The sequence below is a fragment of the Danio rerio genome, chromosome 11 (assembly GCF_049306965.1).
Source record: "Danio rerio strain Tuebingen ecotype United States chromosome 11, GRCz12tu, whole genome shotgun sequence".
Classification (NCBI taxonomy): Eukaryota; Metazoa; Chordata; class Actinopteri; order Cypriniformes; family Danionidae; genus Danio; species Danio rerio.
In genome coordinates this window covers 14,121,110-14,135,724 of record NC_133186.1, presented here as the reverse complement: position 1 = coordinate 14,135,724, position 14,615 = coordinate 14,121,110, and the positions used below count along the sequence as shown (strand labels likewise).

Here is a 14,615-nt window from a genome sequence, read left to right as displayed (position 1 = left end):
AGACCGCACCTGCTACCCCAATCACAAACTCACCATAAAGTGAGAAAAGAAAATGAATGAAAAAATAATTCTATCTCCTTGAGAACTATTTTATTTATCCTGGTACAAAGAATATTTGTCTTGTTGAAGAAAGTCAATTAATTTAAATTCTCTGTTTTGTTCTGAACAAGAAGATATAGCTAAAAAACAAAAACAATTACCATAAAATGTTCATCTATCTAATTAAAAAAAAAATAGGGTGATGGTTTGACATCTAAACTTGATCAACTGAGCCAATGAAAAATACATTATTAGCCTTAAATAAATCAACAATATTATTTTAAGTCTATGAAAGTACAAAGCATATAAAGTTTTTTCAATATGCATGCCAGTGCGAGTAACCCTAAAATTTTACATTGGTCAAAACAAATGTGTCTTGAGTTCTTAATGAAAAATATTTATTTTTAACTATGTGTTGAACTTAAACTTTATTACTTAAAAAAATAAAACAAATAATATTAAACAGAAATGAAAGATACATTTTTAATTGGATTTTTTTCCCAGTCCATTTTTATGGGTTATGAAACATGATACAAATAGTATACAGTACACTGTTAACTGTTATATAACTTGTATGTATATAATTAATTTGTTTATGGTTGAATAAATTCAATATAGTTTTATATTTATTTAATATATCAGGTTTTGATTAATAAATTAAATGTAGCCTATTAACCGGCTTTCTGTATTTCTCTTGTTCTTTGTGTGTATTTGTACAAAAATATGTCAAGATCTACACTACTAGCCAGTAATAACAAAGCACTCTGAAAAGCATTTTGCACCAGTGCTCTGACTCACTCTCTAATCTAATGAATGTGAACTCCAGATCTCCAGATTCCAGATGGAGTCACGTTTGTGATTATTCTGGGCAGAAAACATTAGGTTCAGATTCCAGATTGGGAAACCCAGAGTTAAGTTTATGTACATTTTTTTTTTGTTATTATTATTTTATTTAAGATTCTGTTTATAATTGTTAACTATGAAGATAAAACTAAAACATTTACAGTTTGGCAATAGGCAATATGATTCAAAGTGATTGGGTTTATAGGTTGAGCATGCTTGTATTACTCAAATTAAAAAAATAAATAAATAAAAATGTGTAAAAATGTTGATTACTTGTGCTGTGATTGCTATTTTGTAAAATGACAAAAAGGACGTGACGACACAATGGCTAAGTAACACTGTTGCCTCACAGCAGAGAAAAAGGTCGCTGGTTCGAGTCCCAGGTTGGACTAGTCGGCATTTCTGTGTGGAATTTGCATGTTTTCCTCTTGTTTGTGTGGGTTTCCTCCGGGTGCTCCAGTTTCGCCTACAGCATTTGGTATAGGTGAATTGGATGAACTAAATTTGGCCATAGTGTATGGGTGTGGATTTATAAGTGGGTGTTTCCCAGTACTGGGTTGTGGCTGGAAAGGGACCTGCTGTGTAAAACATATGCTGGATAAGTTGGTGGTTCATTCCTCTGTGGCGACCCCTGATAAATAAGGGATTAAGCCGAAGGAAAACGAAAGACTAAATGAGTGAATGAATGAATGAATGAATAAAAAAGATGTGTCTGTCAAGGCCAGGCCACACGCATTGTTACAGGCCTAGATATGATTTAAAATACTGGCTCATTTGCCTTGAAATAGAGATGTATCTTCCCTAAAGTTTGGCACTAACTTGAGTATACAAAACTCACCGCTGTCTTTCACATATTTTTTCTGTCTGTGTGTGTAACAGGTGTCTTCCTGAAGGATTATTGCAATAAAGAGATTTTGATTTGCTCCACTAACCTTCAGTAGAGCAAATCAACTTTGTTGATTTGTCTGACTTCATTGATTTAGCAGATTCCCATGACACAGTCATCAGAAACTAAATACATAAATGGAACCATAAAATTTGCCTGATTATGTCAAAATGTAAGGAAATGTCAGATTTATAGTTAATCTGTGCACAACAAAAAATATTCTCAAAAATAAATCATTAGATTTACCAAAAAGTAAGGGGTTACAAACAATTTAAACAAACAAATAATGTTAAACATTACTAAGCTTAATTTGTTTGTTTACATCGAGCCCATATAAATTGTTTGCAACCAGTTATCAAAAAAAAGTAAATTCAATAATTTTTTTTCAGTGTTGCAGCAATATTTGTCATTAAGTGGCCTTAATTCACAGGTGTCAAACTCAGTTTCTGCAGGTTAATTCAAACCCTGATTTAACACACTTAATCTGTGGTCACACTGGTCTTTTCTCCCCATACACTTCCATTCATATACACGCGAATGTGTCAAACCGGAAAAGCAAGCTCGTACGACGTACGAAGTTTTGCAATTCGCTGCGTTGCAAAGTTCACGCTTGGTGAACTCTGACCTGCGAAATTGCATCACTTGACTGTGTGAGACCAATCGAGGATCAAATCATGACCTCTCTGGACAGGAATTTAAAACATGGACCAATCATGCGGGCTGCGTCCGAAACCGCCTACTACTCAGTAGGTACTGCATTTCAATTTAAAAATTCTACTCAGCCGTTAGAAAAGTATGTTCTATACAGTATGAATGTGAAAAGTATGAATGGAATTCGGACGTACTACATCCGCCATTTTGTCATGGTCACGTGACCTACCTGCATCAGTTGCGTCTCTTCACTTCCATCCATGAACTCTCTCGCGGGGCATTATGGGATAGTGCAGCGTGCATGGGATGCGCACTCCAGAATCTCTTTGGAAGTAGTAAGTCATCCGGGTACTTCTCGCATACTGATTTTCGAATTCTTTGAATTTGGACATACTACTCGACTTGCATACTGATTTTAGCGTACTATATAGTATGGAAGTATGCGATTTTGGACGCAGCCGCGCTTTTTTAAATGTCTAATCATCTTGTTTAATCCCGCCCCTTTTCTCACAAACTCTAGAGTGTATTGTGACTGCGGCATTACCTGTAGGTTTCAAACAAGTGTGCCGCAAGCCTACGTTCGAGTGAAGGTTTCGGCCGTTAGATCGCCCCCTGGGGGCTGGCTGCAGTACAAGTCATAAAGCCCGCCTCCTCCGTGTTAATGAAGGAGACTTGAGCCCAAATAAAAAAAAATATTACACTTGCAATAAAATGTCCCGAAAGATAGTCGTGGTCGATTAAGGCACTGGTTATTGTGCTGAAATAGGTGCAGATCTTCACTTTTGTAAACAGTTTGTTTTTAGCAGTAATTTAATGCTGGGCGTGTCATCGTGATTGACAGCTGTGATTGACAGTTTCTCAAAGTGCGGCGTCTGAGCTTCGGCAGGAGACTGAAGTAGACTGAAATGTTATTATTCGATTTCTGTGTTATTTTACCATGACAAAATGAGTTCAGCAGTAAACTATAGTTTCTGACATACATGATCCTGGTGGAACACTGTTTATTCGCTAAGTTCAGGGCTTTTTTCGGGCTTTATTAGTTTGCTGATACACGCCTAGCCACCCAGATAGCAAAACACAGTTCCGGCTAGATTCTCGCCTGCCGGAGACTTATCTCTTAGAGCTCAGACTGACTAACGTTACCTCTGCTGGACCTACTCCGGATGCCTGGACTCACTGCCCGATTCCAGTCCGATTCAATCGAGCCAGATGCGGCGGCCGAGCGAGCAGGCGCTGCCGCATGCGAGCCGGAATCAGCCCGCGACGCCGCGAGTAAGTTATGCGCTGCGGCCTGGAGCTGGCTCGATTGAATATATAAAACCCTCATATTTGTTAACGTTATTACATCCATTTGTGTTGATATGACAGCAAACGCATGCTGAGAAGTTCGGGGGGCGTAGTTGATTTTACATAAAGCGTTTGATTGGAAGTTCGACTCCGCTCATTTTTGCGGCTCCTCCTCTGGCTCCATCAGACAATCCTTCTGCGCATGTCTGGCTCCAATTTCAGCAGTCTTTTGCGACAGTTTGTGCCCGTCAAGCAGGCGTTTTGCCCTCAAGGCGTTCAATGGGAAAAAGGGCTGTCGCGTCGTCCATATTTTTTACAGTCATTGGTTTCAAACAAGCCTCAAGTACTTAATTAGTTTGATCAGGTGTGTCAAATTAGGGCTGGAACTAAACTGCGCAGAGCTGCAGCTCTCCAGTAACTGAGCTTGACACCTGTGCCTTAATCATTACAGTACTTACATGCAAATGAATCATTTAGTATAATGTACTCAATGTGTACACATTTACAATGTCATATACTCATGATTACATCTAATGCAGTTACATTTAAAACTACAGACTAAGCCACCGTGCCACCCTATAATTAATATTGTTGTAATATTATACAAACTGCTATAGTACTATTAATAACCAATTTTCAGTTAGTTAGTTTGTTTAAAGTTTACAACAAAACCCAATCCAGCTGATTGGATTGTATGAAAGTCTTTTCCATTTATCTGAGAAGATCTTCTTTTGGCTGCCCGAGAGGTTTCTATGAAAACTGTTTCTGCCACAGCTGCTCTAGGGATTCCTGCATTAGTGGCCCAGAGGAGCTGTCTCAAACTCAGTATTCTTGGTCACAAAATAAAAAACAAACAGTGCTCTCTACTGTTCATAGCAGAGCACTGCAGCAGGAGGTAATAGTATCTGTATGCAGACTTGGATTTGCAAGCTGAGGCTGCTTATTTGAAAGATGCAATGTCAGACACAACGCACTCAATGAAGCTATTGATGTCACTTTGACGTCACTGTGAGGAGTAATGTGAAGTTAAGCGTGCTCATTAAAATCATTGCATGAAGCTCACCTGTCAACTGTACCAAGTCTGTATTCAGAACCCTCTCGTGATATTATCCCCACTTTAAAGAAAGACTATTTTTTTAAATATTTGAAGATTTTTTTTCCAACTCATATTTTAAAACTTACTTGCCTTCAGAACTGCCTTAATCCTTCGTGGCATAGATTCAGCAAGGTACTGGAAAATTCCTCAGAAATTTTGGCCCATATTGACATGATAGCAACATGCTGTTGCTGCAGATTTGTCAGCAGCACATCCATGTGAATCTCCCGCTCCACCACTGGTGGAGTCTGGTGACTGTGGACACCATTTGAGGACAGTGAACTCACTGTCATGTTCAAAAACCAGTCTAAGATGATTCACGCTTTATGACATGGCACGTTATCCTGCTGGAAATAGCCATCAGAAGATGTGTACACTGTGCTCATAAAGGGATGGACATGGTCAGCAACAATACTCAGGTAGGCTGTGGTGTTAAAACAATGCTCAATGGGGTATATGCCAAAGCATGCTAATAGGACTTTTAATTTGCCAGTAATCTGGGTTAAGCGCTTCCGGCGAATGGAATGCCAATGCAAAATCCGGTGCATTTAAGGTCTGTTTTCTTTAAAAATCAGCGATCTCATCTAGCTGAGTGATATCTGATTTAAAGTGGGTCTCAGATTGTACAAGAAGCACTGCATTAAATTACATATCCCCCGCCATATCTTTATAATATGAGCATTTATTTTACCCCAGTATATTTAATGGAGCTTCTGCGTTAGCCTGCCGATTCTGACGGGCGCGTGCGAGTAAACAGCTTTTTGTCTCGTTTTACACTTGAGCAACCAAATAAATGGTAAAGTTGATCTAACTGAATGTATTTTAATGACATTACAACATCGATGCTGTATAAGGAACCGTATAAAATGAGAAAAAGTTCACAATAACAGGTCACCGGAAGTGTATCAGCATGGGAACAGCACTAGCTTGGCATATACCCTATTGGTACTAATGGGCCCAAGATGTGCCAAAAAAAATGTCCCCCACACCATTACACCACCACCACCAGCCTGAACTGTTAATACAAGGCAGGATGAATCCATGCTTTCCTGATGTTGATGCCAAATTCTGACCCTACCATCCAAATGTTGCAGCATAAATGGACACTCATCAGACCAGGCAACGTTTTTCCTTCTATTGTCCAATTTTGGTTGTATCCTCAGTTTCCTGTTCTTAACTGACTGGAGTGGCACACAGTGTGGTTCAACGTGTTGTGTGTTCAGAGATGTTATTCTGCATGCCTCGATTGTAACGAGTAGTTATTTGCGTTACTATTGCCTTTCTATCAGCTTGAAACTGACCATTCTCCTCTGACCACTGGCATTAACAAGGCATTTGCACCCACAAAACTGTTCTCTACAAATATGTTCTCTTTTTTGTACCATTCTCTGTAAACCCCAGAGATGGTTGTGGTTGAAAATCCCTGTAGTTCAGCAGTTTCTGAAATAATCAAACCAGTCAGATCCAAGCCCAATCAGATACAGTTGAGGTTAGCTAATCAAGCTCTTAAGCTGCCGTCACACTAGAGTTTGAACAAGCCAAATTTTGTCGTACAGTGCTGCAAAAAGGGGTGGGATTTTCTCCTTGATATTGTACTTTTTATATTGCATATTCTTCCTGCTGGTTCATTTTGTGCTTTGTGTCTTGCGCTCTGTATTTGCGCCTGAACGCCAAGAGTCTTCTGCCCAATCCAGTTCATCCATACCTTTCCTTTTAGTCTCCTTGTATTAGCTTGCAATTTCTGCTTCGTTTTCAATAAATAGTTTATTGTTAAAGTGAAATCTGGATTTATTTTTGAAGTTTTGTTATCTCAGTTAATTTTTAACAATTCTAGTATTTTGTTAATTTTGCGCTTTTCTCTACAGTTTTGTTGTTATTTTCTTTTCTTTTATTTATTGCTTTTAGTTTTTCGCATCTGTCTGTCTTTGTATGTTGTGTATGTTTGTCTTGTGTCTGGTCCCTTATGGCCCATTTCCACTGAGTGGTACATTACGGTACAGTACAGGTCAGTATGGGTCACCTTTATCAGGCTTGCATTTCCACTGCTAAAGGGTACCAGTGGTACTCTAACCTATTTATGAACACAATTTGATTATAACTGCAGATCAATGATCAAAATAAAAAAATCTAATAAATAAATAAATAAACGCAACATATATGCACATATACATCCCCTTACAGTCTCTGACATGTTACCAATTACAGCTTTAGTCCTTATTTGGGTTAAAAAAATATGTAACCTCTTCTTAGACAGAAATTCTGTCATTTCCAGTTCACAATAGTTTAAAAGGAGATGATAATTGTAAAACTTGGCAATTTGTTCATTTTTTAGGTTGCTGTAAGAATCATTTGCTTCTTTGTTTTTTTCCGGCTTCTCCTTTGTTTAGTCACACTTCACTCTTGGTGTTTGTCCGTTTCTGAAAGGATCGGATGTCAGAAGCACTTCAATAATCACATGCATGTTATTATAATGAGCTCAAGAAGTTTGGTATTTCAAATATAGACGCGCAAGCGAGAAAGCAAAACTGCTCGTGCTTTAGACGGCCTTGTAAAAAACTTTGGGTCACAGGGCAGATTCTGTCTTCTCCTTGGCTTTGTGGCTGTTCATCAAGATGACGACAAGGTTTGTTTGAGCTTGGGTCGGCCATGGCTCATTATTATATGTATATATTATTACAGTGTAATGTCTTGGCTGTGTATTTAAAACATGGCGGTTCCTTTTTTTTCATTCTGGCTTGTTGCACTAGTGAGTGACATATCTTTGTAAACCGATAGCATTCTTCTGCGCATCTAACTCCGCCTTTTGGTACCCTTTTGTTGTGCTAGATACCCTTTGCAAAGAGTACCCAAAGAGTGGTCTGATAAGGTCCGCTTTTAGGTATCTTTTGACAATGGAAATCGCCATAAAAGCATACTGAACAGGAAATGGAAACAGGCTATTAGTATTAACTAGTACTGTCCAACCTTGCCTTCTATGAATCCTTGGCTGCTGGTAATTCAGTCAAACTGCTACCAGTTCAGAGACTACCCTCTTTTGATTGTGCTCTGCTGCGCTACATTCTGGGCCTTCACCACCTTTAATCTGTTCTGGTCATCCCTTATCTGTTTCCAAGGCAATTGCCATTTGTTACTGCAATCCACACCATTCTAGGCTGTCCTGCAGGACCCACCATCACCTGTTGGACTGTTGCCACATAACCTATCCCCCCTCTTTCTATCAATAAAACCCCCTTATCCTCATTGTGTGTTTGGATCCTCCCAGATCCCTGACATCTTGTAAGTCTAACCCTGATAAACTGCACCTCCCATCTGCAGTTTCATTTCTCCTGAGAGACTCTTGTGACTGTAAAGTCTGAACTACATATAAAGTATCCAACCGAAAGTGGCATCACACAGACAGCCAAACTTCAACAGCTCTCAGCCAAGTTCACGTATGACAAAACAATGGATCTTCAAACAAGCTACAACAAAAAGCTGCTTTCACTTCTGTATCTTACACTGCACAGTAAGTTTTTCAAACTTAAATTTACAATTTTAACATATATTTAAACATATTGCTGATTTAATTTTTGTTTTCAGGATTATCAATATATGAATGAATGACTAAAAGAAATAATAAAACTTTCATAACCAAACACGAATAACTTTCAGAATATTGATGATTGTTTAACTATATTTCATGATTACTGACAAAATTATTTATTACAAAATTAAAGCAAAAGAGCAACACTATTTAAATAGTTGCTAGTTAGTCTAATACAGTACACAGATAATATTTTTAGATTGTTTTTAAGATAGAACATAAGCTTGTTCTAACATGTTAACAGCTACTGTTAGTTGTAAAGCTATGGTTACAGGGATTTAACATAGATGTAATGATGTTTATTCATTTATTCATTTTCTTTTCGGCTTAGTCCCTTTATTAATCTGGGGTCACCATAGCGGAATGAACCACCAACATATCCAGCATATGTTTTACACAGCAAATGCACATCAATGTAATGATGTTTATAAACTGTGAAAAAAAAATAACTTTATTTTGGTGGTCCGTGTGTTGAATTAAGTTACATTTTATCTACATGCAAACTAATTCTCATTAGATTATATAAATAGACTGTTGGGTTGGGGTTAAGGTTGGTGTTTGGGTTAAGTTTAGGTTTAGTTGACATGTACTTGCAAAGTTTCTTATAGTCAGTTAAATGTCTGTTTAGCAGCAGTATCTAATACTCAAGACAGACAGTCCACTAATACTCAAATGGACCATCAAAATAAATTGTTACCAATTCTGTCAATCAACCTCAGTCCTTATCAAAACTCCTAAACTGTTTATAAAATACAGGATTTTAACTCTTTAATTGCCAAGTTCACAAATGATGTAACTCATTTGGTGAAAAAAAACACACAAAATGATGTATTTTCAATTAAAAAATTTGTTGTGTACTGGCGTTTTTAACTTTTTATCACAGTTTATCATAGACATGTGAATGATTAGTAACAACTGCATTTGATCTATTTTTAGATTTATTTATTTTTTTTGATGGTGCATGAATACACAGTATTTGTTTTTTTTTTTTATTTACTCCATGTAGTTATGAAAGCTGAGATGCATATATCGATTTTCTCAGACAAGGTAAGTCTGTATAGCTCGCTCTCAAACTCAGTTGTTGTTAAACTTGTTGTTATACTCCATATAAAATCCAGAAACTAAGCTTTTTTTTTTTTTTTTTTGCTCAGGCCTATCTAAAGGGTTAATGGTGCCAACTGAGGATCAACAGTAAAAATTAAAAATTGTACATCTTCCCAACAGGGAAAACCTGGTATATCATTGTGTATCATTGAGTAAAAAAAAAGAAAAAAAAAAAAAAAAGAAAACATCTCAAAATATGCATCAAAATAACATTTATCACCAAAAATCATTATGCAAGCTGAAACACAGAAAAAGTTAGGGCCAGTGAAGACTCAAAATCACCCCAGAGTGGGAATCATCCCCAACAGCACGTAAGGGTTAATAGTGTAATTTACTAGTGTTTTTTTTATTTATTTACAGTTGTGGATTGCATAATGGAATATTGATTTCTAATCTCTGCATAGTCTTTGAATATTTTTTACAGTGTACTCTATCCCCCTACCCCTAATCACAACCCTCATAGGAAATCATCTGCAATTTAACATTTTTAAAACACTTCATGTTAGATGATTTATACAGTATATGCTGTTTTCTCTCATGGGAACAAAAAATAAATAAAAATTGTTCCCAAGATCAACCTTTACAGGTATTGCTATACTTGTGGGGACATACAAAAACACACACATATTAACATTTTACCATTATAATTTCAGGCTTAATATGGAGGACTTCACTGACCATCTCTGTACAGCAGGGGCAAAATGTTACACTGAGCTGCCCACTGATGCCCAACAGCAGCGAGGGGGTTTTGAGCTGGTATAAACAGACTGCTGGACAGGGGTTACGAATAATCCTCTCCTACAACATCACCAACACTTCAAATGTTCGCTATGGCATGGGAATGGACCAGAGCAGATATGCCATCTTAACCAGCGAAGGCTTAAACCCAAGTCACTTTCTGCAAATCATCACAACTTTGAGGAATGACACTGGTACCTATTACTGTGGATTTTCAGACAAACAACAGATGCATATGTTGGACAAAAAGAATGTAGATGCTTAAAAGTTGCATTATATATTATCCTATTTCTCTGTGTAGATGAACTTTATTTATGATGAATAAAAATAAACATGCTTTTTTAAACTACATTGTGTATTATTTTTTCAGTAGTTTCTCTTTATTGAAAGCTGTCTATTATTTAATGTTTAAAGGTTTCTGGCTTGCATTTCTGGCTTGCAAAATCTGCAAACATTGTTGCAACTGGATTGAAGGGATCCCAGGAGATCAGTGCCAAAGTGCTGGCAGTGTTGTGATAGTATGCACATCTGCCAGTAAACCAACGTCTCTTTCCTGTTTTTACGTCCCTCTTAACTGAACAACAGTCAAAAATATTTTCAACACATCATATCATTATAATAAGGGAAAAACTATTTTCTCTTATCAGGTTATGATGAAAATAGGGGTAATTTAGTGGATTCATGTTAAAAAAAAAAAAAAAAGACATTGATATAATGTTAGAAAAAGTTTAGTTTATTAACAGTCTCACTAGTTAGTTTTCTTAATAGTTTAATTTTATACATATACACTACCGGTCAAAATGTTTGGGGTTGGTAGGATTTTTAAATGTTTTAAAATAAGCTTATCCTGCTCACCAAAGCTGCATTTATTTGATCAAAATTACAGTACAAATTGTAAAATTGTAAAATGTTATTGAACTTGTTATTATAGTTGTATTATAATATAATGTTATTATATTTTCTTCTAGTTATTTTTAAAGATGAATTCTCAGCTTCCTTAGTCACATTACCCTTTAGGAATCTATTAATTATTATTATTATTATTATTATTATTATTGGTAATAGTAATAAAAGCAATCATGACTGGAGTAATAATTTAATGCATGCATTCAACTAAAAACAGTTATTTGAAATTTTAATAAACATTTTACAATTTAACCCTTTTTTTACATTTAATAAATGGCGCCTTGATGAACAGAAGCATTATCTTAAAAAAAAAAAGCATGAAAAAAACTGACCCCAAACTTTTGACCATATAACAATATAAGATACACTGTAAATATACATGAATTAAAAGTATTTTATTTTGTTGTGGTGAGGCAGTGGCGCAGTGGCGCTGTCGCCTCACAGCAAGAAAGTTGCTGGGTCGCTGGTTCGAACCTCGGCTCAGTTGGCGTTTCTGTGAGGAGTTTGCATGTTCTCCCTGCCTTCGTGTGGGTTTGCTCCGGTTTCCTCCGCAGTCTAAAGACATGCGGTACAGGTGAATTGGGTAGGCTAAATTGTCCGTAGTGTGTGAATGTGAGTGTAGATGTTTTCCAGAGATGGGTTGCGGCTAGAAGGGCGTCCGCTGCGTAAAAACTTGCTGGATAAGTTGGCAGTTAATTCCACTGTGGCGACCCCGGATTAATAAAGGGACTAAGCCGACAAGAAAATGAATGAATTTTGTTGTTTTTCTTTGTTTATTTATGATTTTTAAATGAGACCTTGCTCTTTCCTCCAACTAATTTTAATGTTGAAAAGTCTGAAAAAGTGACTTTTATTAAAATTGTATTGACATTTTTAATTGTTTGAAGTCATATATTGTGTATTTGAGTCGTAAATACAGTAAAAAAAAAAAAAATCTGGTAATACACTTACTTTTACTGTTGTTTCTGACTGGTTTCTAAATATAACCTTTTTATTAAATGCATTGTGAGATCTTGATCTTTCCTCCAACAACTTTTGATTTTGAAAAATCTTAAAAAGTGACTTTTATTGACATTTTTGATAGTTTGAAGTCATATATGGTGTATTTGAGTTGTAAATATAGCAACAAATCTGGTAATAAATTAACTTTTTCCAGTTGTTTTATGGACTTATTTTTAATTATATTCTTTCTTATTTAATGCATTGGGAGATCTTGATCTTATCATAATAAACTTTTTTTAGTTATTTTATAGACTTATTTCTAAACCTAACATTTCTCATGGAAAAAAAAAAAGCTTTAAACTACTAAAATATCAACAAAAGTCATGTTAAACTGCAAAGATCTATTTTCCACATACTGTAAAAAATCAACAGTGCAGAAATTAAGGTCTCAGTGTAATTCATAGCCATGAATAAACACCTGTGAATCACAAAATACGGAAACTGTTAATTAACGGATATTTTTTAACAGATACTGCCTGCCCATCATTATTATTGTAAACAGAAGCTAAAACTGAAAAAAGCTCAGCACTTGAAAAAAAAATTATAACATAAAACATTAACATAAGCAAAAAAGCAAAATAAATTAATTACTCAAACTATAACTTAAATTGTAATATATATATAAGCTTCAAAACTAATTCAAATCATTAATAAACTATACACTGAAATTAATAAATGTATTAATTTATTGTATAAATGTATACATTATATATATACACATTATTTATCAATGTATAAATAAATGTATTAATAAATTAGCCACATTTTTTGTGACTCATGTTTTTATTTTTCATTTATTCTTTTTAGATCTTGACCTTTCTTCTGACAATTTTTAATCTTAAAACTTTGGGAAAAGTCACTTTTACTAACATTGTTAATAGTTTAAAATAATATATTTTAGTATAATTACAATGCAAAAACCTTGTAATAAACTGCCAGTAAATTTTCTGTTATTTTACAAACTTGTTTCTCTCCATATTATTTCCTATATATTATATTATTTCAAGTTTGTTAAACTATAGAGTCAAATTTTCAGTATCAAAGCTGACAAAACAGAAATCAAGGCCCCATAATGCAATTCACAACCATAAATAAACTCCAAATATATATATTTTTACAGTTTTTAAGACTGTTAATGACATTGTAATTTACATTTACATTTAGTCATTTAGCAGACGCTTTTATCCAAAGCGACTTACAAATGAGGACAAGGAAGCAATTTACACAACTAAGAGCAACAATGAATAAGTACTAAAGGCAAGTTTCAGGTCTGTAAAGTCTAAGAAGGGAAGTGTTAGTAGTTTTTTTTTTTTTTTTTTTTTTTTTTTTTTTGTACAATTAGTGTGATATTCAAAGAGGCAATTGCAGCTTAGGAAGTGAAGTGGAGACTAAATAGTTGAGTTTTTAGTCGTTTCTTGAAAATAGCGAGTGACTCTGCTGTTCTGATGCAGTTAGGGAGTTCATTCCACCAACTGGGCAGATTGAGCGTGAGCGTTCGCGAAAGTGATTTTTTCCCTCTTTGGGATGGAACCACGAGGCGACGTTCATTCACAGAACGCAAGTTTCTGGAGGGCACATAGATCTGCAGAAGTGAGTGCAGATAAGAAGGTGCTAGGCCAGAAGTCACTTTGTAGGCAAACATCAGAGTTTTGAATTTGATGCGAGCAGCAACTGGCAGCCAGTGCAAACGGACTAGCAGCGGAGTGACATGTGCTCGTTTAGGTTCATTGAAGACAACTCGTGCTGCTGCATTCTGGAGCAGTTGAAGAGGCTTGATAGAGTTAGCTGGAAGCCCAGCTAGTAGAGAGTTGCAGTAATCCAGTTTGGAGAGAACAAGAGCTTGAACAAGGAGTTGAGCTGCATGTTCAGATAAGAAGGGTCGGATCTTTCTGATGTTATAGAGTGCAAATCTGCACGATCGAGCAGTTCTAGAAATGTGGTCAGAGAAGTTTAGTTGGTCATCAATCGTTACTCCAAGGCTTTTCACCATTTTGGATGCAGTAATGGTTGCCCCATCCATCTGGATTGAAAAGTTATGGTGTAGAGTCGGGTTGGCAGAAACTACAAGCATTTCCGTTTTTGCGAGGTTCAGCTGAAGATGATGATCTTTCATCCAGTGTGAAATATCCAACAGGCAGGCTGAGATACGAGCTGGAACCGAGGGATCATCAGGATGAAAAGAGAGGTATAGCTGGGTGTCATCAGCATAGCAGTGGTAGGAGAATCCATGTCTCTGGATGACTGGTCCTAGAGATGATGTGTAGATGGAGAAGAGAAGTGGCCCAAGAACAGAGCCTTGAGGTACCCCAGTGTTTAGATGCTGTAGGTTGGACACCTCTCCCCTCCAAGACACCCTGAATGACCTGTCAGAGAGGTAAGATCTAAACCATTGTATAACAGTGCCCGCAACGCCCAGTGACTCAAGCGTAGATAGCAGGATCTGGTGGTTGACAGTGTCAAAAGCAGCTGACAAGTCCAGC

General features: G+C 36.3%; 1 protein-coding gene across 1 annotated transcript; it reads left to right on the top strand.

The window, feature by feature from the left end:
• The first annotated feature begins 8,246 nt into the window (after positions 1 to 8,246).
• sid1 (secreted immunoglobulin domain 1) lies at positions 8,247 to 10,492 on the top strand. The gene is given in 2 exon segments (NM_001127332.1): positions 8,247 to 8,307; positions 10,143 to 10,492. Coding segments are annotated over 2 exon segments (411 nt in total).
• Positions 10,493 to 14,615: the final 4,123 nt, after the last annotated feature.